General features: G+C 40.8%; 2 protein-coding genes across 2 annotated transcripts; both read right to left on the bottom strand.

The window, feature by feature from the left end:
* Positions 1 to 81: 81 nt before the first annotated feature.
* Positions 82 to 22,528, bottom strand: LOC108599536. Its single transcript, XM_017986421.1, has 7 exons — positions 21,804 to 22,528; positions 13,099 to 13,294; positions 3,661 to 3,919; positions 3,011 to 3,270; positions 2,726 to 2,953; positions 1,989 to 2,140; positions 82 to 1,935 (listed from the first exon to the last, which is right to left on the bottom strand). Exons 1-7 carry the CDS (start codon positions 21,936 to 21,938, stop codon positions 106 to 108), a joined length of 3,060 nt encoding a protein of 1,019 aa, XP_017841910.1. The 5' UTR covers positions 21,939 to 22,528; the 3' UTR covers positions 82 to 105.
* On the bottom strand, positions 12,048 to 13,060 carry LOC108599544. The gene has a single exon (XM_017986428.1). The coding sequence runs from the start codon at positions 12,990 to 12,992 to the stop codon at positions 12,237 to 12,239; it is 756 nt and encodes a 251-aa protein (XP_017841917.1). The 5' UTR covers positions 12,993 to 13,060; the 3' UTR covers positions 12,048 to 12,236.
* Positions 22,529 to 23,147: the final 619 nt, after the last annotated feature.

Below are 23,147 nucleotides of genomic sequence, written 5' to 3'. Positions count from 1 at the left end.
CTAAGTTCCAAAGCAAAGTTGTACATAAATTACAGAAATTATGCTTGCTCGTATTTCAAAAATATGCATATTTTGTTTTTGTTTTTTTAGAGTTTAGAACTAGTACTAGACCATGCCAAAGTCCGTGCAAACGGTGGCAGTTGCGTTGGCCACCTGGGCCGTGGCTGTTTGATTATTCTGCTGCTTCTCCTGTGCGCTGCTGGCTGCTACAGCCGCCGCCGCTGCCGCTGCCATGTTGAGCTCCACCAGCGTATCGATGCTATTGAGACTGACGCCCTGCAGTATCTTGCGCGCTGCTAGCGATGTAAAGTTAAAGCTTAGATCCGTTAAGCTGGGGAAGTTATAGAGTTCCTCCTGCTTGCTGCTAAGGCTCTGCTCCAGCGTATCCTTGGTCAAACTCAGACGTCGATCCATGGCCTCCTTGTCCACTGACTTGTCGTTTACATTCAAATTGGGCTCGCTGCCCAGCGCATTGTTGCTGGACTTGTGCAGCAGTTGGGCCAGCGCCAGCTCCTCGCCGCTTATGCTGCACTTTTGCAGCTGGCAGACCGACTCGTAGCAGAGATTCTTCAAATCACTGCTGCTATCCTTGGAGTGCTTCTCGTAGAAATGCAAATTGCCCACCGAGCCGGCAATATCAAAGTCCTGATTCGCCAAGGCGGCCAGTTTGACAGCTGAGGGCAGCTGCTGCTGCTGCTGGTGCTCAGCGCAGGGTGAATTCGGTTGGGATTCATGCTTGAGCACATTGTTCTTATAGGCAATGCCATTGGCCTGCAGCTGCAGGCAGAGCTTGCGACTGTTGTTCATGGTGGCGTCGTTGTTGGTGTTCTTGGCATATTTGCCGCCATCATAGGAAGGCGTTTCAGTCGCTGTATTCTCGGGCGAGCTCTCGCTGATGAAGCTGATGGAGTCGCCAGTTTCGGAATTGGCTTCCGTTTCGCTGAGCGGCGCTTCGGCAGCAGTGGGCGTGGGCGTGTGCATGGGCGTGGCTGCCGCTGCCTGCGTTTGCTTCGACAATGTCTTCTTAATGATTTCGCCCTTTTCATTGGTCATCGTTTCATTGTTGATAATGAAAACATTGGAGTTCTCCAGCATCTTGCCATTCTCCAGTGTGATGACGCTTCGCACGGGCGAGTTCTGCACAAAGATCTTGGTGCTGGGTATGTGCTGGCCACTGCCATTGCTGCTGGTGGTCACCTGCAGTGTTATGGAGTTGTTGCTGCTGGAGTTGGGCACACCATTTGTGCCATTTGTGTTTGCATTGTAGTTGAGCTCCTCGAGTATGCGTTGCCGCTGTGCCTGCGCCTCGGCCACGCGCGCACGCATCGCCTGATGACGCGGCGTGCCTCTGGGCGAACCGTTTAGTAGCAGTATGGAGCGAGTGCTGCCATTGCTGGGCGCTGGAGCTACCACGGCTGTGTTTGTGGAGCACTGCGAGTCGAGACTAGAGTGGCCGCTGGTCTTCTGGCTGAAGCTCACCTTGCCGCTGTCAATGCTGGAGGGACCGCTGGCCAGCATCGAGGTCTTGCAGCTCTCCAGGCTGGAGGGGCCGCTGCTCTGCTGCAGACTGCGATAGTTGGCCTTGTTGTCGGCCGCCGTCGCCTTCAGCGTGCTGCGCGCTGGCGAACGCTCGAATATGTGCTTGCCAATGATGGACTTTTGTGCTGGCTTCTGTGCGGGCGTGGGCGGCGTGGCAGTTTGCAGGCGCGACAGTGTGGCCGCTGCTGGTATGGACTGTGTGGAGCGAGGTAGCGAGCTGCTGCAGTAAACCGGCGAGCGTCTGCGTATGGGCGAGCAATCGCGCGATGAAATCAGAAACGTTGACTCGCTGGACATGTGACGGCGATGACGACGCGGCAGCGTGGACGAACGTTGGCTCAGCTCGGAGCCATCGTAGAACGTGGAATTGGACAGCGTATGCACAGCGGGCATATCCTGGAAGAGTTAACAATTAGTTGCAATAATCTCTTTGACTATGATCTACTCACGTGCTCAGCTGTTTGGGTGCCCACGCTATGCAAATGGACGGCGCGTGAGTTGAACCACTCGGCGGGTGGAAATTGCGCTGAGTAGGTTTCAATTTGACGCTGCTTGGCGCGTCCGCTGCGTCGGAACAGTCTTGAGAGCAAAGATCCTTTTTCTGCAAAAGACAACAGTTTAATTACTATTCATTTATTATATAAGTGAGCTACCGCTGCTATAATTGGCAAGTGTTTTAATTGTCTTGCCTTTGCATTGAATTTAAATTAAAAACAGCTGTTGGGCTGACCTATTTTTACCGCTATAAATGCTCACAGCTGCAGCAATTTAAATCACACAAAGTTTAAACAACATGAAGTTCATTCTAATCTTGGCTTGCCTCACGCTCTACGTGGCATGCGCTTTAGCACAGACTGGGCGGCCTCCATGCAATGGCTTCATTGGTCCCCCTCTAGTAAGCTGTACAAGCCCCAAGGATGAGGGAATTGGACTTGGATTCTTTGAGCGCTGCACACGTAATTCCAATCCACGCATGTGGTACTTCAATACCCGAACCCGCAGCTGCGAAACTATGCGCTACCAAGGATGCGAAGGCAATGGCAATCGCTACTGCACCAGAGCTGCCTGCGTACAAAACTGTGGCGGACGCGGCTCCTAATTATCGATCTCATGAACAAAACTAAGCAACATTAAATGATTGAAACTTAAAATTGACTCTCTTTACTGTTTGCTGTTGGCCACTTACTGGGTGATGACGAATCTGTGCTTTGGTATTCCGAACTGCTGCTATCTGTTGTATTGAGCGTCTGTGCATAGGTCTTGGACAGGCTGCGTGTGGAGGCGCAGCGTTGCAGGCGCTTCGATGAGCCAAAGAGCCGCAAACTGTGCCGGCGTTCCAAGCTGCGCGGCGTGGGAAACGATGCACTGCGTCGCTTAGCCGCACGCGGATAAATGATCTTATCATTGGGATTACCTAAAGCGAGAGGCAGTTAAGTTAAACTTCAACTGTTTGGCATTTACTAAGACTTACCACCGCATATAACATCCGCCAGATTTGTTTGTATGCACTGATGCGTCAGATCGCCATCACGTTCCGTGGATATTTCGCCGTAAAGCGAATGCAATGCTTCTGCATTGGACATGAGCATGGTGCGTGCCTCCACAGGCACCACATCTTCCTGCTGCTGCTCCTCCGCCTCCGTCAGCTGATCGTAGACACTGTGACCCGATGAGTTGTTGTGCTGCTGCTGGTGATGATTGCTGCGTGGCCGCGAACGACTGCGACGACGTCTGCAAAAGCAATTTGTAAATTAGAATATCCTTAAGTCATAAGAGCAATCAATTCAAAAACAGCTGTGCGGCTAGAGATGGCCAAACGCCAATTCGGGATCGCTCGCGCTCAAAATATCGAATATCGAATTGGGCTATCCTGCAGCCATAATCGAATTTAATTTGAGCACAGCTGTTCAGCTAGAGACGGGCAAGCAGCTATTCGGGACATGCTCGCGCATTCAATATCGAATATCGGCCATCGCTAATTGTGCTGATCAATTCACTCTTTCTAGCTATAAAAGCCAACAAAAGCTAAAGCCCAAAGCTAAATAAATAACGTTGCACAATATTCATGCTGAATTTCGTTTCGTCTTTGCTAGCCAGCGCTCACTGTAGCTTGCAACTTACTCTGGCGTAAAGATGAAATAACCCTTGGCTGTCTGATAGATCTTTTGTTCCTGCATCAGCTGCGCCAGCGTATCGTAGATGACCTCGGTGGCGGGCGTGGTCATGTGGGGAAAACGCACGCCCAGCTTGCTGCGCACATGCTCGATGGTGGCCGATTGACCCTCGGCGGTTAGATCCATTATGACATCGCAGAGTGCCTCCGGCAGTGGCGTGAACTGTCCCTGAACTGTTGGCGTTACAATGCAATCGTCAATGTCACCTGCAAAGCCAACGAAACAAATTAAAAAAGTGCGTTAAACAAACAGCAAACAGTTAAAGGTGTGTGTGTGTGTGTGTGTGTGTGTGTGCTTATAAGGCTAATGGACTTTGTGGCTGCCACATTTGGTCAACTAAACTCGTTGCTCGCATTTTTTCCAACGAAAATGATAAAGTTTACTTTTCAGTTTGGCTGGCTGCCTGGTCACGACCTTGACTGTTTTTGCTAGTAATTAAAAGCGGCAAGAGGTGCATGCGGTGGGGAGTTCGAGTTGGTGCCTCGCTCCAGTTTGTTTAGATGACTTTTTAGTAGCTGCAGCTTTGACACTGAAATCTTACGAGTTGAACAATTTCTTCAACAAGGTGCAGCTGCCACACACACACACGCAGGCACGACTACAAGCGTTGAGTTGCGCCACTTGGTGGCATGCAACACCTAATAAGGCAATAGCTAAGCACTTGCAAAAGGCACGTTCACGCGTCGTATACTTAATTAAAATGCGCAGTAAATAAATTATGTGTATATAAACGACAAAAATTGTGCAATGCGTTGCTGCTGCTGCTGCTGCTGCAACGACAACATAAATTGTGTGGAGGCGCCACCAGCTTGCTTCCTACTTGCCTACACTTAACCTCTAAAAAACAAAAAATTGCAACGACAAAAGCAAACAACGCCCCCAACAACAGCAGCAAGCAAATTGCTCAAGGCGCTGCAGCTGAGAGCGGCAGCGGGAGCGGGAGAGAGAGAAATCAGTGCAAGTGTGTGACGAGCGCAAGTTGCAACGTCCTTGCAGCAGTTGCATAACTTTAAACTCAGCGTTTTCACTTTCAGCTGTGCAGCAGTTGCAACTGTTGCCGGCAGCAATTTGCCTTGTGTGGCATTTATCGTCAAGGACAATTAGTGGCAATTTTGATGGGCGCCTGCGCCCGCTCTAACCGTCAAGCCATAAACACCTGCTGCTTGCCACTTTCACAAAACGGCAGAAAAACATTTTGTTTGTGCCACGCATTAGTCGTGGCGCCACTGCAGGCGCCACATAAATCTGCATAGCTCTATGAATTATGAAGGCAAACATACGTCGCTTTATTCTACTGCGGCTTCTAACTCGACGGTTGCAACATTGTTGTTGCCAAGGCGACTGCAGCAACATTTTGGCAGCCACAAATGATTTACAAGCTAAGGACAGCGCTTAGATAAATATCTGATTTGAAATTGCAATTTATACTAGATGCATTGCTAGTGGCAGCTGCCAACAAAAATAAATAAATAAATTCTATTCACTATGATAATAAATTATATAAGCAACTCTTATCAGGCGTCTTTCTTCGATCTTGACCTACCACATGACACACTTTACTTATTGCGAAATTTGTTATCAGCTTCATATTTTTGCACATAATAATTATTAATCTATGAAACTGTTGCAAATGCAAATATTTACGCCAAATTTCATGCTGATTTTAGTCAAGTTTTAGTATCAAACGCGTGTGGTTCAATTAATTCTTAACAAGTGAATCCTTGAAATGAAGTGTAAACTTTTATGCAATTTAATTGCTTTTACATTTGCGCTAAATGGAGTCCTTAAAGCTGAAGCCAGCGTCGAGCATGTGGTGAGCAGCAAGTTAAACTGTATTTTTGTTAGTTTTATATAAATTTGAATTATGTTTTAGCAATGTACACAGCCTTTAGATGAGGAGTATGGCACTAAATACTTAAAGCCGCTCATTTTATATGTGCATCAGCTGCAGGATAAGCTCAACGGGAGCAATGTTGATGGCTTAGTTAATGAAATTAAACAGCTGAAAGCTGAGCTAAGCGACGTTAGTGGCAAACTTAGAGACAAAACTGAGTTGCTTGACTCTTATAAGTACAATATTGAATATCTGAGAGACTCTAACAAAATGTTGCTCAAAACCAACGAGAAATTAAGTGATGAGCTAGCAAAGCTGCAAGCTCCAACTGCAGTTGGTGGCAATGCAAAATTTGTGGACGAACTAGCAACAGCAACTAAAAGTCTAAGCAATGAGCTAACAAAACTACAAACTCAAACTGCAACTGAAGCCGAAAAGATTGAGCTTCTGTTTCAAAAACATTTAAACAATTCAGAGCAATGTGAGTTGTTCAAAAAACTGGAAACATGTGCGCAAGCAAACAAAACGAATGAAGCACAGAAGTTGCAAATTCAATTTAAAAATGATGATTATACAACAACAACAACTGAGTCCACTCCCAGGCCTGATAGCTGTAAAGCATTTGGAGGCAATCCTGGTGTGCATGAGATTAAAGTGCCAGGACTGCAACACTTTGAAGTGCTTTGCCAAGATGACAGTAGTGCGGGTAGGGGCTGGATTGTTATTCAGCAGCGCATAGATGGCCAGGAAAATTTTCAGCGCGATTGGGTCACTTATCGTGACGGCTTCGGATCTTTCGACGGGGATTTCTTTTTGGGTTTGAGGCAAATCCATCACATTACACACTCACAGCGATATGAATTGTATATATATGTGGAATATTTTGGCGGCCTGTGGCTCGGCGCTCGTTATGACAATTTCCGAGTGGGCAACGAGGCGGATCAATTTAAATTGCAATCGTTGGGTGAATATCATTGGACTAAAGTGAATAACGATAAAATGCGTTACCATGAACATATGAAATTTACAACTTACGATCGGGATAATGATCTGTGGTATGAGAACTGTGCAACGGATCAAGAGACTGGCGGCTGGTGGTACAATAAATGTGCTTATTGGTAATTAATTATTATTAATAATGCAAAATTTAAAATTAATATATTTATTTAATTGCAGCAATTTGAATGGCAAGTACTTTCCAAGGGAGGTGCAAGATTATCACTCAATATGGTGGGATGGACCCACCGCACTAAGAAAGGTGCAAATGCTCATTCGTCCGTATTGAAGAAGCGAGTGGCTTGCAAAATGTTAAAGCTTTAAATTGTATACACAATTGCTTGCTAAAAAATATGTTTAATTTTTAAATAAATTAAAGTATGCTATGCACATTTAAAAAGCAAACAAGTTGCACAATCTTTAATGTGTTTGGCGCTTAAATTCAATTTACTTTTGCTTTGAGTGAACTCTGACAAAACTTTGCATGCGTTAAGCTGCAAGTGGTAAGTGGCAAGTGGCACGTTGCAAACGAAAGTCGCGCAAAATGATAATAAATATCGAGAGAGCACAAAACAGCGATTGCTGCATTTTTCCCACCAACGCGATCTTGTCGCTACTCCTGCGAGTCGCCCCGCCAGCTGCTCATGGAGTTGCAACTCCCTCGATCGCCTCATTCGTCTTAAGTAGAGTGAAAGTGTTGCGTTGCGCTTTTGCCACAAATTGTGGCCATTGTTGTTGTTGCTGTTGTTGAGCTGCGTTTGCCTGTCAGTTGTTGTTGTTGTTGCTGTTGTTGCTGCTTGCCCGGCGGACACATATCCTTGTGTTCAATCAAACCAAAGCGACGTCAAAGCAAGTCAAGTGTTTTGTAGCTTGAAGGTTGTTTCGCTTCAACTCCCACTAGTTGCAGCCAGTCACACACACCACCCCCCCAACACCCACCCACCATGCTTGGAGTCTGTGTCACGCTGCGAAACATGCGGCAAACATTTTTAGCGCTTGTAGTTGCTTTTTTTTTTGTTGCTTTTCTTTGCCAAGCATTTTTATGCAAATGAAAAATGTTTCTTGCGATTTCCATTTTTTGTTGTTGTTGTTGCTTTCGTTGTCCATTGGCTGCTGTCTGCCTGTTGTTGTTGTTGTTGTTGTTGGCCATTACTGTGATGCAATTGCCGCAAGTTACAATAATCTTGATGTATGAATGTTTTTTTCTTTATTTTTATTTCATTTTATTTTATGCTCTCCCTCGTTATTATTAGAAACCGAGGCGCCCCCACCAAACCAAACGTTGCAACTAGGAAATCTCTCTCTCTCTCTGTCTCGTGTTGTTGGCACATTTTCGCGTTCGCGTTGTTTTGTTTGATCTCATAACCGCCGGCGATACAACAACAGCAACAACATAAAGATTCAGCCACGTTAAGCTCGCTGCTGTCCATTGCAAAATAATCAATAATTTTTAGCTATCAGTGGCAATTTATTATTATTTTTCAACTCTCTGCTGCGGTCTGTGCAAATAAATTAACACTTCCTTAAACGATAAACACACAGACTATCAACAATTGCACATCAAATGCAATTTACCAATTGATAATTGCGCTTCGTTTTGATTTTTCGTTTATTAATTTTAATTGACTTTATATAGATGGCCAATTGGGGTGTAGCCAGCAGACAACGCCTACCACTAACTAACACACCAAAAGGCGTTAAACATTTTTTATGCCTCTAAGCTGCAACAGCAACAACAACAACAATTGCAGCTGCTGCTGGTTGCAGTTTGCGCGTTGCAACAATTAGAATAAAAAAAGTTAACTGCATAAAAACTCATAAATGTATTGCAATTAAGCTGCTGTCTAAAAACTTGGACAATTCATAAGCAAACTTGGCTTACGAAGCTTTAAAATGTTTACATAAAATTTGTTTAATATGCCAGCGCTTAATTGTTTTATTTTGAATATTTAAGCACATAAGCATTGATTTACTTGAATTTGTTTTCAAAGCTAATTGAAATTCAATACTTTATGCGTTTAATTTTAAACAAAATAATATTGTAAATATTTTTTTATATTTACATAAAGTTTAAAATGTTTACATAAAATTTGTTATTGTTTTATTTTAATATTGAAGTATTCAAAACTCATTGGAATTCAATAATTTTTTGCTAATATTTAGCTCTTTGTTTTTGCTTTTACTTTTTAACATATATCAGAGACTTTCTTTTTTTTTATATTTATATGCATAATATTCTAGCATATTTGTTATAAACATTTACTTTAAACGCAGAATATGCTGCACAAATTTCAAGACTTTAGACAAATATCCTGGCCAGACATTTTACATAACACACACACACCCACACACACACACACACTTGTAAACACACTTCAACGATATATAGAGCAGCGCTTAAGCCAAAGCTGCTGCTGCTGCCGCTGCAGTTAAAGTCGCAGCTTAAGCCCAAAAGTAAAAATAAAAGAGTTGGAAAATAAAAAATATGTCTAGCGGCAAACGACAATCACGATTTTGTGTCTGAAATGCTTTTTGCGCGCGTTTTCAATTTCCACAATAATCTTTTGCTTTTTTTTGTTAAGAGGGGAAAAGGCCACGCAGCGTAACAAAATGTCCAAAAAAAGCTAAAGCAGCGCATATAGTTTTTATTTTGTAGTCTTTGCATTTTGGTTTTAGTTTTTTTGTTAGCTAGGCGACGCTAATTGTTTCCGTCGGTTAATAAAAATATTTCAGGCCAGTTACAAATTGAAAACAAGGCAACGGCTGCTGTTGCTGCTGCTGTTGTTTATGCAACAAAATGCAAATTGACATTTACGTGGTTGCAACAGCAGCAGCAGCAAAAGCTGGCAAATAAGGAGCAAACACGATGGCAACAATGATGGCCAAAATCAACGACAACTGCAAAACGACTTGGCGACACTTTTTTTTCTGTGGCCAAAAGGCTCTTGGCGCTGTCTCTGTCTCTGTGTGTGTGTGTGTGTTAAAGGTCAATGAGTTTCGGCTGCAGGGCACTGGACCTGAACCTGGAAATGGCTGTCAATACGTTTTCATTTTGGCAAAGGTAACTGAGTTTGCTTTTTGGGCTTATTATGCAATTGAGGGCTTGACAGCAGCTGCTGATCATATCTGCATAGAAATATTAGATTTTTGCCAAAAATGCAATCAAAGAAAATAAAAAAATGAAGCAAACTTACAGCCAAATTAAATAGAAGCAGTTATCATGCACAACTTGAGGCATTTGCAAGTTACAATTTAAATAATAATAAAATTTACAGTAAAGCAAAAATAAAGTTAGAAATAAAGTGAGATAATTAACAAAAGATTTCTGATTCATAAGCCCAAGACATTTCACTAGTTCGTGCTAAGCAATGGTCTAATTAATTGCTTAGGATTGCTTCGTATTCGTCAAGCCAATAATATTTAAATACTATTAAGCTAACGATTCGATTAATTAGATCAATCAATGTGATCAATATACATAAATAAACGATAAGCAATAATTGTAGCATCCCTAATTATTTAATGCTTATTGTGTATTGACTGCTCTTCTATCTTTTGTTTGAAAACACTACAAATAAACAAATTAATTGCTAAATTAATAATTAAATACATATTCAACAAGTAAAGCTGATTGCCTAGTAAGTGGTGCTTAAACTAGTGCAACAGGCTACAAATATGGCTACAAATATTTGAACTTCCATTTTAATTTTAGAGTTTTAAGCCTTAAGTTCAAAATACAATTTTTTAAAAATTTTTTTTGTTATAAACATAGACAATGAGTGACTGAGAACACTTTTTCTTTGCTCAGTTTGCCAGCGCTGAAGCGTAACCACTTAAAAAAAAACTGAAGCAAGACGAAGAAGAAGAAGAAGCAGCAGTGGGCACAAATGCTTTGACCTCTTTTAAAGGTTCTGCAATCAGCACTGAGCTGAACCCAGCGCAACAAACAATAAAATTACAATAAACGTTTTGGCCACAGCGTCTCTGTCTCTCTCTCTCTCTCTATCTATCTCGCTCTCTGTTTAAGCAAGCATGATGATGAACTTGCAGTGGGCTGCAAAGTTAATTCCCTTGATTTCTTGCGTTGCTTCTGGGTTACGCTTTGTTAAACGCTTCAGAGTTTATTCAACTTGATTTTTATTTTGGCGTGAAATTGGCCAAAGCCTAACGGCATTTGCATTATGATAAATGTTTGGCTTTTGTCAAATCAACGCATGCAAACTGTGAATTTAAATATATCTTTGATTTGTAAATCGTTTGGCAGCAACAACAACAACAACAACAACAACAACAACAGAAACGAGAAACTGCTGTTTGGCCACTGTCATGGCCACATTTCACTTTCAAAGATCTCAAATGTAGAAATCGTGATGAAATTGATTTTGCAGCGCTCTTAACGTTTTGCATCTCTCTCGCTCGCTCTCTCTACACAATCATAGTTACTGACAGCTGAAGGCAGTATGCCACCCCCTGCCGCCCGCCCCCCCCCACTCAACCAGCGAGTTGGTTGCAGCTATTTTGCATTTGGCAACAATGTTGCCGCCGTTGCTGCCACTGATGATCATTTGTTATTTTGATATTCCACTGTCAAATTGGCCAAATGTCTAGCCAGCTAACAGCCCCTCTCCCTCTCTCTCCATCTCTCTATCATTCACTGTTTTAATGGCACTTGCATTTGCCACTTTAACACGAAATTGAATTTAATTTTGTTGCTTTATTTATGTCCATTTGATTTCTTTGTTTCCCCCAACTTCTTCGTGTTTATTATTTGCTGCTGCTGTTGTTTTTGCTTTTGTTGTTGTTGTTGCTGCATTTGGCATGTTCGCTGTCTAATTGAGCGAGAAATTGCCGTTGATTGATTGCTTTGCATGCAATTTGTTATAGTTGTTAATTTTTCTTTTATTGTTTAGCTGTCAGTCAGAGTCAAGCTATAAAATTAAGCATTTTGAGCATCTCTTGTGTGTGTATCAGAATAATAATTCAGCTTTTATTTTAAAGAGGGGCAATCGTTTTTCCCGCTAAGTATTTAAGGATCTTCTATTTAAGCTATTTTCTCCCATATTATTTAGCGATTGTTTGTTTGATTTGGATTTTGTTTGTTTGAATTAAAAGCCAGAATAGTTCATCTTTTATTTTAGCTTTTTTTGTCGCCTCATTTATTTGGCATTTTTCTCGATAAGTATTTAGAGATTTTCTGTTTAATATTTAACGTTTTATTTCAGCTATTTTTACCCCCTTATTATTTGTCGTTTTTCTCGCTAATCATTTGGGGATCTTCTGTTTGTTTGTTTTGAATTAAAAGCCAAAATATTTAATGTTTTTATTTTAGCTTTTCTTACTAAGAATTTGAGTATCTGCTACTTTTCTGTTTTAAACTAAAGCCCAGAATAATTCATATTTTATTTTAGAATTTTTGCTGCCTAATTATTTGGCGCTTTTCTCGCTAAGCATTTGTGCAACTTCTGTTTGTTTGAAAGCCAAAACATTTAACGCTTTAATTTAGCTTTTTTCTCCCTATTTATTTGGCGTTTTTCTCGCTTGCTCGTTTGCTTTTGGAATTGTCGTGTTTATGGTAATTAAGAGCTAATGGGTTCTGCGCCATTGCAAGCGTTAATGAGCAACATGGAATTTGTGTGGCATGCAACACACACACAGACACACACAAGACGCTCTTTGTTGCCACAGCTTCCGCATCAAAGCGAATTCGACCAGGCTGCAAATTCTTGCTTGGCTTCTACTTCTTCCAGCCAATCGTCGTCGTCTTGTTGCTCAAGCGGCGCTGAGAGCGCGCTTTGAAAGGATTCATTGCTCTGCTTCTGCTCCAGAATGTATTTCTCTTCGAAATAGAGCACCAGCGGATGCACATAGGAGGGATCATCGAAGATGCGCTTGGGTCGCGGTCTGGGCACTTTAATGTCATAGAGATTATGCCTGCTGGGCATGCGACCCGAGTGAAACTCAAAGTGCTGCACCAAAGTTTCTGACGCGGGCGCTACGCTGGACTCTTCGGATCTGGCGCCGCCCTGCTCACGTGACATGATGCTCATGGGCGAAGGATAACGCGCGCAGTCGCTGCCACGCAGCTCATCCAGCTGCAGCTTCAGCTCGAGCTCCTCCTGCGCCTGCGACAAAATGCGCCAAATGGACACACCCCAGGCCTGTTCGCCATACTTTTGATTGAACTTCAGCTGCTCCTCATACATGAGAAAACGCAAATCGTTGAGCCGCTGCCAGCGCTTAAAGTCCGCCTGCAGTGCCTCCTGTTGCTGCTGCGTCTGTTGCATTATGCTCAAGCGTTGCTGCAGCTCCTCCAATGTCAATTGACGCACCTCATCGGGCAGCAACACCAAACGACGCGACCAATATAACAAACGCTTGATTTCCAACTGACGCTGCTGCTCGCGGCCTTCGCTCGAGTCTAAGTAACAATAAGCGGCAGCGTCATTCATGCCAACTAACTAACTAATTTTTTTTTGGGTTTTTTGTTGTATGCCAAATGTTGAAAACTAAAACTAAGCTTAGCATTATTTTGTGTGTTGTTTGTTTGCGACTTACCCACTGAGCTGATGATATAAGTCGCCGGCGGCTTCAGCACGCTGCGCGCAAAGGCGCCGCGCAGCACTTCGAGCGCGCAGGGCTCGGCGGTCACCAGCAACATGCCCGGCGCCACATGTCCAGCATATTTGAGCGCACGTGTGGCAGCTGTAAGTGGCGCGTTCCACCAGCATTGCGCATTCGCGGCCAGAAAGTTCTGTGTGGTGTGTTCGCAACGAAAGTTAAACAAAAAGAGAATCACAATCAGAATCAAGTAATTAAAGTGTTTAAAGCTAGACAGACAAATTGTTTAAACGTGTGTGTGTGTGTGTGTGTGTGTGTGTATTTCGCAATGTTTAGTTAGTTAGAAGACTGTGAAAAATTACGCTTTGTTGTAATTTAACAAATTGCGCATTTCGCCGCAGCTATTTTCATTTTAGTTTATCAAAATTGTTGCAAATAAATTGTTTATACATGCTGCCGCCATTAAAAAGCGCTACCTCTGTTATAGAAGCAGCTATATAGCAAATTTGATTGCTCTAGCTCTTATAGTTTCTAAGATCTTGCTGCTCATACAGACGTACAGACGAAGAAATCGACTAGGCTGCTCTTGCTGATCAATATGCATAAGCTAACTTTACATTTGGCTTATAAAAATGCATTAGCGGCCTTTTAATTTAGTTTTAGTTCATATGAAGTTGAGGAGATTCCTAAATAGGTACTGGGTCTCGTATTGTCGACTGCACCCTGCGTTTAAGAACTGTGATCTTGTTGCTCATACAGACATGGACATAGATATTCATAAGCTTACTTTAAATTGAATTTAAGTTGAATTTAAACAGTTTTCAGTTGCCGAATTTCTTATTTTATTCCCTTGTACTGAGTCTCGTTTTGTCGACTGCGCCCTGAGTTTAAGAACTGTCAGTTATGTTTATTCATTGGCATTGCACTTGTATCATTTGATTGCCTGCCACTTGATCTAAACTGGCAGCTCGACTAATTGACAAATTGCAGTGTTGCAAGTGGCATAATTGAGTTAAAGCTGCAACAAAGACGCAGACGCAGCTACACGCCCCCAACTTAGCTGGGAGGAGGCGGCGGCGTATTATCTATCTGGGCATAACTGTGCTCTGGCGGGCGTTTGCGTATAAAGAGAGCCAAACCAGTTGGCAGGCGTCAATTAGCTAAGCCGCCTCACTAGCGAACTTGCAACTGCTTCGGGAGGCGCCACAAAGTCGCTGCATCATTGCGCAGCATCACAACTTCTGGCCCATATAACAAATGGCAGTCAGTTTTACTCTGCGTCTCTTTGCATTTTGATTTCTTTCCCAAAGTTTATAAAAATTTTCGCAGCCGCAGGGGCAGCAAATAAAATGTCCAATTTGTGGCGTTGACAGCAACACTTGAGGCACGTTTTTGTTGTAAGCAACAACAGATCGAACGACGACGACGACGACGACGGCCTGGAAATGCAAAAGTGCAAACCCCCAAATCAAAGGTTGCCAAACTGTAGAAATTTCTCTTTGCTGTTTTTTTTTTATGCTATGCGCGCTGCTTTTTTCACGCTAATGAACATCACCCAGTTTTGTTAGATTTGTGGTTGACCTTTTGTACATCTCTGGTGCTGGTGGTGGTCACTCCTCCTCCTGCTACGCCTCTTTGTGTTATACAATGCTGCGCGTCATTGCATCAACTCAAGCAAAAAGTGGGCGTCAGCAGCTGGCGCCGGCAGCAAGTTGACAATGGTCAAAGGCATGACATTATCTATGCAATCTATATACATATACTATATATACAACTTAAAGTCATGCAGTTTATGACTTTGTCGTGTTTCAGTTTAAGTTTCGGAGGAAGTTTTCGGCAATTGAGGCGGCGCGTATGAAAGTCATTTAATTTCAAACCGTTGGCATTTACTCAAAAGCCGCTTTCATTTTTGTTGCTTTTACTTCAAACTCCCACCAGCCGAGCCGAGCCGAGCAGCCAACAAAAATGAAAAGAAATAAATGAAAAATATATTTTCAAGACGCAACTATCACCAGCAGCAGCAGCAACAACAGCAGCAGCATTGACTGTCTGTTGCGGGTTGCAACCTCATGTGGCAGCAGCTGCATCTGCAGCGATAATAACAATATATAAAGTAAAAAATCTGCAGTGGCAAAATGCATTGAGCGTAAGAGCGCTTAATAGAGCCATGATGAAGTATAATAATCCTTGACCTTACCACAAATAACAACAACAACAACAGCAACACTAAACAAACAAACATGAAATTGCAGCAATGCCACTTAAAACGAAACAACAGTTAGACAAAAATGAATTGTCTTGCGGTTGCAAATGTGGAATCTATGCAAGTCCATTGACTAAATTGTCTATAAATGTTTATTAAAATGTCTTACACAGAGAGGGGGGGAAGCTGCAGCAGCTAGAGAAAGGCAAAGCTGTGTGTTAATCTAATAAGTGTGTGATTGAGCTTGAAAAATATAAATAAAATCAATTGAACTGCAAGCAATTTGCTTTAAGTAGCAAGTGCCAATTGTTGCTGATTTTAATTTAATTTAGTGGAATAAATAATCAACTGACTACGCCCATGCATAAAATCAACAACAACTTATATACTAAACATTATTAATTAATAGTTCTACATAATTTATATTTGCATGCCACTTGGCTAACGCTGCTCATGCTTTCATCAATGAATTCACCAACGCTTATTGTAGAACTAAAACTGAGCAAATGCCTTCAATTTACAGCTTGTTGTATTGGAATAATATGGATAATGCAATTGTTATAAATTGGCTTAGTTACTACAGTTGCAGCTTTGTTGTATTGGAATAAGATTGGTGTTGCAGTTGGTGTAAATTGGCCAGTTACAACTTTGTTGTATTGGAATAAGATTGTTGTTGAAATTTCACTAATGTTTTCTTCAGAGCAGTTACTACATTTCCAATTTGCTATATTTGCTCATGCAGTTGGTGTAAATTGGCTTTTCACCAATGTTCACCAGTTCAGCGCATTGTTGAGTTTTTTATATTCACAAATGCAGCTCAGTTGTTAAACGATTGTTAAATTATTCGTTCAGCATATCGCCATATTATATTAAATAGCATAATAGCAAGTCTTTGAGCCAAAACGTTGCCTGTTTATAGCGAAATTGGTGCAGCTTTTAGCGCATTTACTTAGACAAAGGGAAATTGCTGTGAAAGTTTTAAGCGGCCCTATCATGACTTGAACAGAACTTTCTTTAAGAGCAGCAATGAAAAGCCAACTAAACTAATTTACCTCAACTAACTGCACACTGAGCAAAACTAATTGTAACATTTGCCATTTTAGCAATTGTTCTAGCAGTTCACACAATTAAAGCGAAGCTAGTGCTTATATCTGAGGGTAACTTGCTTTATTTGTTTGTCTGCCCTGGTGGTCAATGTATGGACTGGGCATTGTCTAATCATAAAACTAAGTCGCTGTCGGAAGCGCTTGCATATAAATATGTGAGGCAATTCCAATCAAATGCAAGCGATAAGCAACAGACACGCCCACAAAACTCACCCTGCCAGCCAAGCGAGTTGGGCCTGGGCCTGGGGCGTTGGCGTCTTTAAGCGATTCACACACTGCACTTAAACTTGGCATTTGGAATTGAAGATGTGCAGTCAGGCGTAAGCTGCAGCCTTAGGCATTGACTTCCTCCTTTTTTTTTGGGGTGTGCTTAGGGTTCATTGACCGCTCTTGGCTTAGACGCACACACATGTGTGTGTATTTTATTAGTTTTTGTGTGTGTCTTGTCCCTTAAGCTTTGTTTATTTGGCAAAAACAAAGCAGTGTGCAGTGTTTTTATTGCTTGCATAAACTTTTTGGCAGTGCAGCACTTTGCAATTAATAACAAATATCAACTGCTGCAAACTACTTTAAAGCCGCAGCCGTCGTCTGACTGGCAGCTTGACAGTCGAAGCCGAAGCGGCGCGTTTGCAAAACTTTTTCTCTGCCAATTGCAAAACTTCTGCCAACAACAATAGCTATACATATATGTATATATATCAATGCTGCTTCTAAATCAGCGCCTCAATTTAAAACCGAAGCGTGAAAAGTCTATTAGGTTGACTGTGGGAACAATGAAGTCTGTTGCAGTCAGCTCCAATTCCAACTTGTTTGCAGCCGCAGCCCACACACCCTCCCACCCCCGCACCCACCACTGACATTTGCTTTAATCTAAAGACTGACTCTGCAGCTCATTGCACCTGTTTCAGTCGCCGTCGCCTCTGAGGTTCGTTCTGGCGCTGCGCTGCGCTTTTTGAATTTGATTTGTTGACGCGTTTCGTTTCATTGTTAGTTTGCCTGCCTGCTGCCAATTGTTGATGCCCTGCAAAAATAAAAAGCGTCTAAAGCTCGAACTGCTGCTTTTGGCTTAAAGTGTCATAACAATATATAAAATATATAATGCAAATAATAAACAACGCTTCAACACTTATTTTTAAATGCTTATTAAGCACTTTACAGCATTTCATGCATTTAAAATTTATTTTTGTTTATTATTTTTGCATTTTCGCTAACTATTTTAATTACTAAGCTCAAATTCTTTATTTTTTCTACCACTATAATAATTACTGCTTTAAATTCTTTTAAATTTATTTATATTTAAATTTTCTCTGCCATATATTTCTAAAATTTCTGCTTTAAATTATATTTTAATTCTTTATTATCTCTGTTATATTTTGTAAATTAAATTACTACATTTTCTGCTTCAAAAATAAGTTATTTATAATAATATTTATTATATTTGTAATTTAGCTATTTATTTATGGAAATTGCGCTGCTTTGTTATTATTTTTCACTCATTTTTTCATTTATTTAAATGTATTTCATTTGTTTATAGTCTGCGCAGCTTTTAATAGCGTATTTTAAAGTTCATCAGTTATTCTAACTGTATTTGCAATCATTGTCGTTGTTGCCTTTTGTATTTTGGCGTTGATGCGCTGTTGGCACTTGCTGAAATGTCTGTCCGTCCGTCTGTCTGTCTGTCTGACTGAGTCTCTGTCATTTATAGCAGTCTAGTTAAATATATATATATAGTTAAAGTCTATAGTTTCTGTGTGTGTGTGTGTGTGTCTGGCACTTAGCATGCAATTTCTATATGTGCTCTGGCATTGTCTAGCTCTTGTCATTTCATCATTCAGACAATCATGCAATGTAAACCAAAAGGGATTAAAATATGCTGCAAACAAAAAAAAACTTTTTAATAAAGTTGCGCTGTCAAAGTTTAATGAAGTATTTGCCGTTATAGCTAGACTTGCAATTTAAACTGAACTGTGATTCAGACGCTACGATTTTAATTAAAGTCCAGCCGCAATTAGTTTTGTCTAATCAGCAGCAATAACAATTAAATTTATAGATGAGACGCCTGAGCTAACAATTAGTTTAATTATTTTAAGACTGTAATTTATTATAAATTAATGAGGCAACTATAAATTGCAGCTTTCTACTAAAAATGAGCTTCAACTAACTTATAAAGTAAAGAGCCCTTGTTTAATTAACTTTTGGCATTTAAGCCGAAACAAAATAAATAACATTTCAGCTAATAGACCATAACCATAAGAGATCTTATTTTTAGATATCCACATAACAAATGCGGAATAACCCAAGTTATGACCTGCGGGCAAACTTCGAGACTTCGGAGCGGCGTGACGCTCAAACACTTGTGCGCACTGTACAGTGGGCACTTGACTTGAACACTTGTGTTCAAGGCGACCTTGCCACACAGCTGTGGCAGCAGTTGCATAAGCGCTGCCCACGCAAAAAGTTTATTTGTTTGCAGCTTTTGTTTATGTTCATTTGCTTTGGCAATCAAATTAGTCACTTAAGGCAATTGCAAACGAAATTAAAGTCAATCAAAGTGTGAGCAACGCCAAACAATTAAAAATGCCAGGCGACAAATAAGCTTCGGCAGTCTAAATATTTAAGCTTCACTCTTACATATTGCTCTTTGCTCTAATATATTGTTGTCAATTTGTTTGACTTTGAGCGCAGTTTGCTTTGCTTTTGATTGGAGAAATTGCGAGCTGAAGTGAATGTCTCATTGTTGCCACAGGAACTTGCAACTGTTCAACGAACTTGGTTCTATGCGTTAACGCATTTCACTTTTTGCTCATTGCCAAAAGTTTATAGCAGCAGCTTATAAACAAAAACAAGGCAACAACTTGTTGTTGTTGTTGTTATTGCAGTTCAAAGATCAACTTATAGTTCAAGGAGGTTGCGGCTGCACTTAAATCATTTGAAAGTCTCATAAACAATCGTAAGGAAACTCGAATTTATTTATTTTTTTTATTGTTTGCCAAGCTTTTCGTATTTCAAATATTGCGCAAGCAAAAACATTTTGCAAATTGAAATATAAAATTTCAACACACACACACACATATAAATTTCATGAGAAAATTTGTTAACTTTTCATTTTTATGCTGTGAAAATAAATTATATTGCTACGCTCTATTATTATCTAAGCTGCGAGGGCTGCGCCTTCATAATTCTTGCATTTCATAATTTTGATTTAAAAGCTTTAATTAGTTTTTGAAGCGCATTAATTTCGTCACACTAGCATAAGCAGTTAACTCAACTCTCAATCTTGACATTTATAATAACTGGCCAAGCCCTAAAATTAATTTGAACATAATATGCGTAATATGCGAGTTCCTAAGACTGACCAAGCCCTCAGCATAATTCACACTCGATTGCACTTTGAGTTTTCCAACTCTTTATTAGTCACTTCCTGTCTAGAGCTTGCACTTCCAATTTTCAATTTCGATATATTCGACATTCTTTTATTTTTATTGTTGTTGTTGCTTTGCTTCCGTTTCACATGCAGGGCACGCTCCAAAAAAAAAGCTGCCGCTTATCTCCAGAGACACAAAACGCATGAGAAACTCAACAGACACGTAATATTAATTAGCACAACTATAAATGGGCTGCTCGACATATAAGAAAGTCTCGTCTCGTAACTCTCTTGATGGAAATGTAACTGTCTACAATACATAAAAAATAAACTCAAGGGGATTCGTAGCTGCGTCAGTTGTTAAAAAAAACTTTTTATGCTTTTAGCATGCAAAGTGCAAAAACTAAAAATTACAGCAAAAATTTGAGCTTGAGATAAGAATTTGCGGCGCTGGCGCTTTGAACTTTAACAATTTGCAAATGTTTATTACTCATTTGTTTTGTCAATTGTTGCTGAGACAGCTGAGAAAATTAAGCGTATATTTGTACTTTTTATTTTTTAGTTGAGCTGTTCTAAATTTGTTTCGATTGTCATATTGCGCTATTGTGTGTAATAATTTTATAAATAAAGCAATTTGTTGCTCAACTACAAACGATTTCGCAACTTTAGTTCTCCTTGAATTTCTAGCTGTAATAAAATATTGGCTGTGCTTCTCAGAAAAGCAACGAGTAAAGTTTAACACTTAAACTGGTTTTTTAAAATAACATTTTAATTTTCATACATAATTTAAATTTAAAATTCAAGCAAACTTGAACTTGAATGACGTCATAGCCAGCCCAGGCCAGGCCAGGCAACAATCAAAAATTGCAATAAACAATGAAAAACAAAAAAACGCAGTCAACGCAAAAATTTGTCGGCAGAACATTAACAACAGTCACATCATTAGCATAAAATTTAAATGCGTCGAGTGGAAAATTGTAGTCGAGTTCTCACTTTGTTTGCATATGAAAAGGGGAGTACAGTGGGGTGTGCAGTGGGGTGGACCGCAGCGAAATATTGCTGAATGGAATAATGAAGTTGCCTATTTACAGTTGCAGTTGCAAGCTTATCTGTTGGCCCTTTTTAGTTGCAGTCAAAGTCATCAATAAAAGTCGCTGATAATAAAAGAGAGACAGGCACGAGTTGCTTGGAAGTTTATATAAAGCAAAGTCTGTGGCTGGGATTACAAAAGTTCTATGAATTGACTGTTGCAACGTTGCAAGCACATATTTCATTTATTGTTGTTGTTGCTGTTGTGTCGTTTGTCGTCTAGTCGCAATGACGCCGACAAATTTTTGCTGCTATTCAAAGTGTAAAATGCCAACTTGCTGTGGCAACAACAACAACGTTCCAGGCCATTTGCTGTCATGGGAAGTGATCATGGCTATAACTATAAAGTTGACCTTGAACATAGCGTATATATAGCGTAGCTATAGGCTATAAATAAGTGCGTAAGTCAAGCATCTTTAATGACAAAATAACATTTTTTATAAGCTTAGCTTAACAATAGAAAATGTATTATTATATCTTCAATCTTAAAATGCAATATAGCATGACATATCTAAATTCAAAGTCATAGCCGCAGCAACAAAATTGACAGCTACAAATTGTAGTAAAAAACTTTGCCACACTGTGCACAAAAAATGCCAAAAATTTCTCACTTTCGCAATTTTCCCTTTTCAATTGCTTTAAGCTCTATCTTTTATACAAAATCTCTTTTAAGTAACTCAAACCCCACTACCCAGTTTTATTTTTTTGCAAGTGTAGTTTATTTTTTATCTCATATTGCCGCCGCTGCAATCTCACGCACTTTTGGGGCGCTAAAGGCACCGCGCAGCCGCCTGGACTGGACAACAACTCGGGGGGGCACAACCAGGTTGTCCAGCTTGGCTGACAAACCAGTTTCGCAGTTGGCTGGCATGTTCTTTTGTTGGCTGCGCAGACGCAGAAAAAGAAAGAGCGAGAGCGATAGCGATAGCTAGAGACTCACCTGAAATATCATATATCCCGAGTCGTACATCCAAAAGTCCTCGGGCGTGTGGCCCGGCTTGCTCAGCTGTATGGCCAGGCAGTGCTGCAGAATCAGACGACAGCGCTGTGGACCACCGGGAGATTTGGTGCCCATTGCGTCGTTGTTTTATGCAATTTTCTTTAGTTGTGTGTGTTGTCTAAAAATAACGCGCGAGACACAACGCGAGAAAGAAAAAGAGACACTGAAGTTCAAGTTGAAGGCGGGCTCAAGCGTTTGTTGTTCTTCGAGTGTGTGTGTGTGTTCAAAGCTTCATTACAGCGTCACTTTTTAATGGTCAACCAAAAGAAGAAGAAGCAAAAGAACACAACACACGCAAAGGCAAAAAAAAGAATGAAACGAAACGAAACTCGTATTAAACTTTTGTTGGTTTTTTAGTCGATTGCTTGAACTGCTATCCGTTCTTGCTGTTGTTGTTGTATTTGTTACATTTTTGTTTTCGCACACTTTTATTTTCGACTTTGCTGCTGCTGCTCTTTTGCTTTTATGGCTTTTACTTTGACTCGCATGAACTTTAAGCGATAAGCGACGACGACGACGACGCGACCGCGACGCACGCGCAGCAAGCAACGAATTAAAAGCACAAAACGCTGAACGTCAACGCGACAGCAGCGCCTCTGACACAACCGAACGCGTCAAGAGACAGAAATAAACTGAGCGCCAACTGCTGCGCTGGGGGCTGCGTTGCTCTGCCCAAACTGGCACGAGCGACAGCGGCAGCGACACGAGCGCTGTTTCGGCTGCGCAAGTGGCGTTTGCATTGGCTCTCGAGCTCTTGGTACTGAATTATTCGCACACACACGTTTGTGATTTTTTGTGGAGACTTTGTGTAGAGTTTACAGTGACGCTGGCGCTGAAATGAAATCACAATACAAAAGCATATTAGGGCAGCCCGTACGTATTAAAATACCTTTTGTTTATAAAATCAATTAAGCAAATTGCCAAAAGAAAAGATGAACGAACAAAAAATTTATGCATTATAATAATGATCAACAGACAGACAGACAGTTGCTACTAATATTACGAGTCTAATTATCATTAGTTAATCATAACGGTAAGCCACAATTTTTGGCAAGCGTATATTTTATGGCATATGTATATCAAGTTGATGCTGCTCATTTCCTTTTGGCCATAAAGCCGGATGGCGTAATGACTTGAAATAGGTTAATTAAAAACAAAAGTTGCTTAGAGACAGATATAAGCTTAGATATATTATTTGCATGTACAGTAGACACTCGTAGTTAGAACAAGCGAATTTGATGAAGCAAACGAATCGATACTATCGATAAATATCAAATATAAATA

This window comes from Drosophila busckii, chromosome 3L (genome assembly GCF_011750605.1).
Source record: "Drosophila busckii strain San Diego stock center, stock number 13000-0081.31 chromosome 3L, ASM1175060v1, whole genome shotgun sequence".
NCBI classification, from domain to species: Eukaryota; Metazoa; Arthropoda; class Insecta; order Diptera; family Drosophilidae; genus Drosophila; species Drosophila busckii.
Note: the sequence above shows the minus strand (reverse complement) of the source record. Positions and strands in the feature narration are given on the sequence as shown.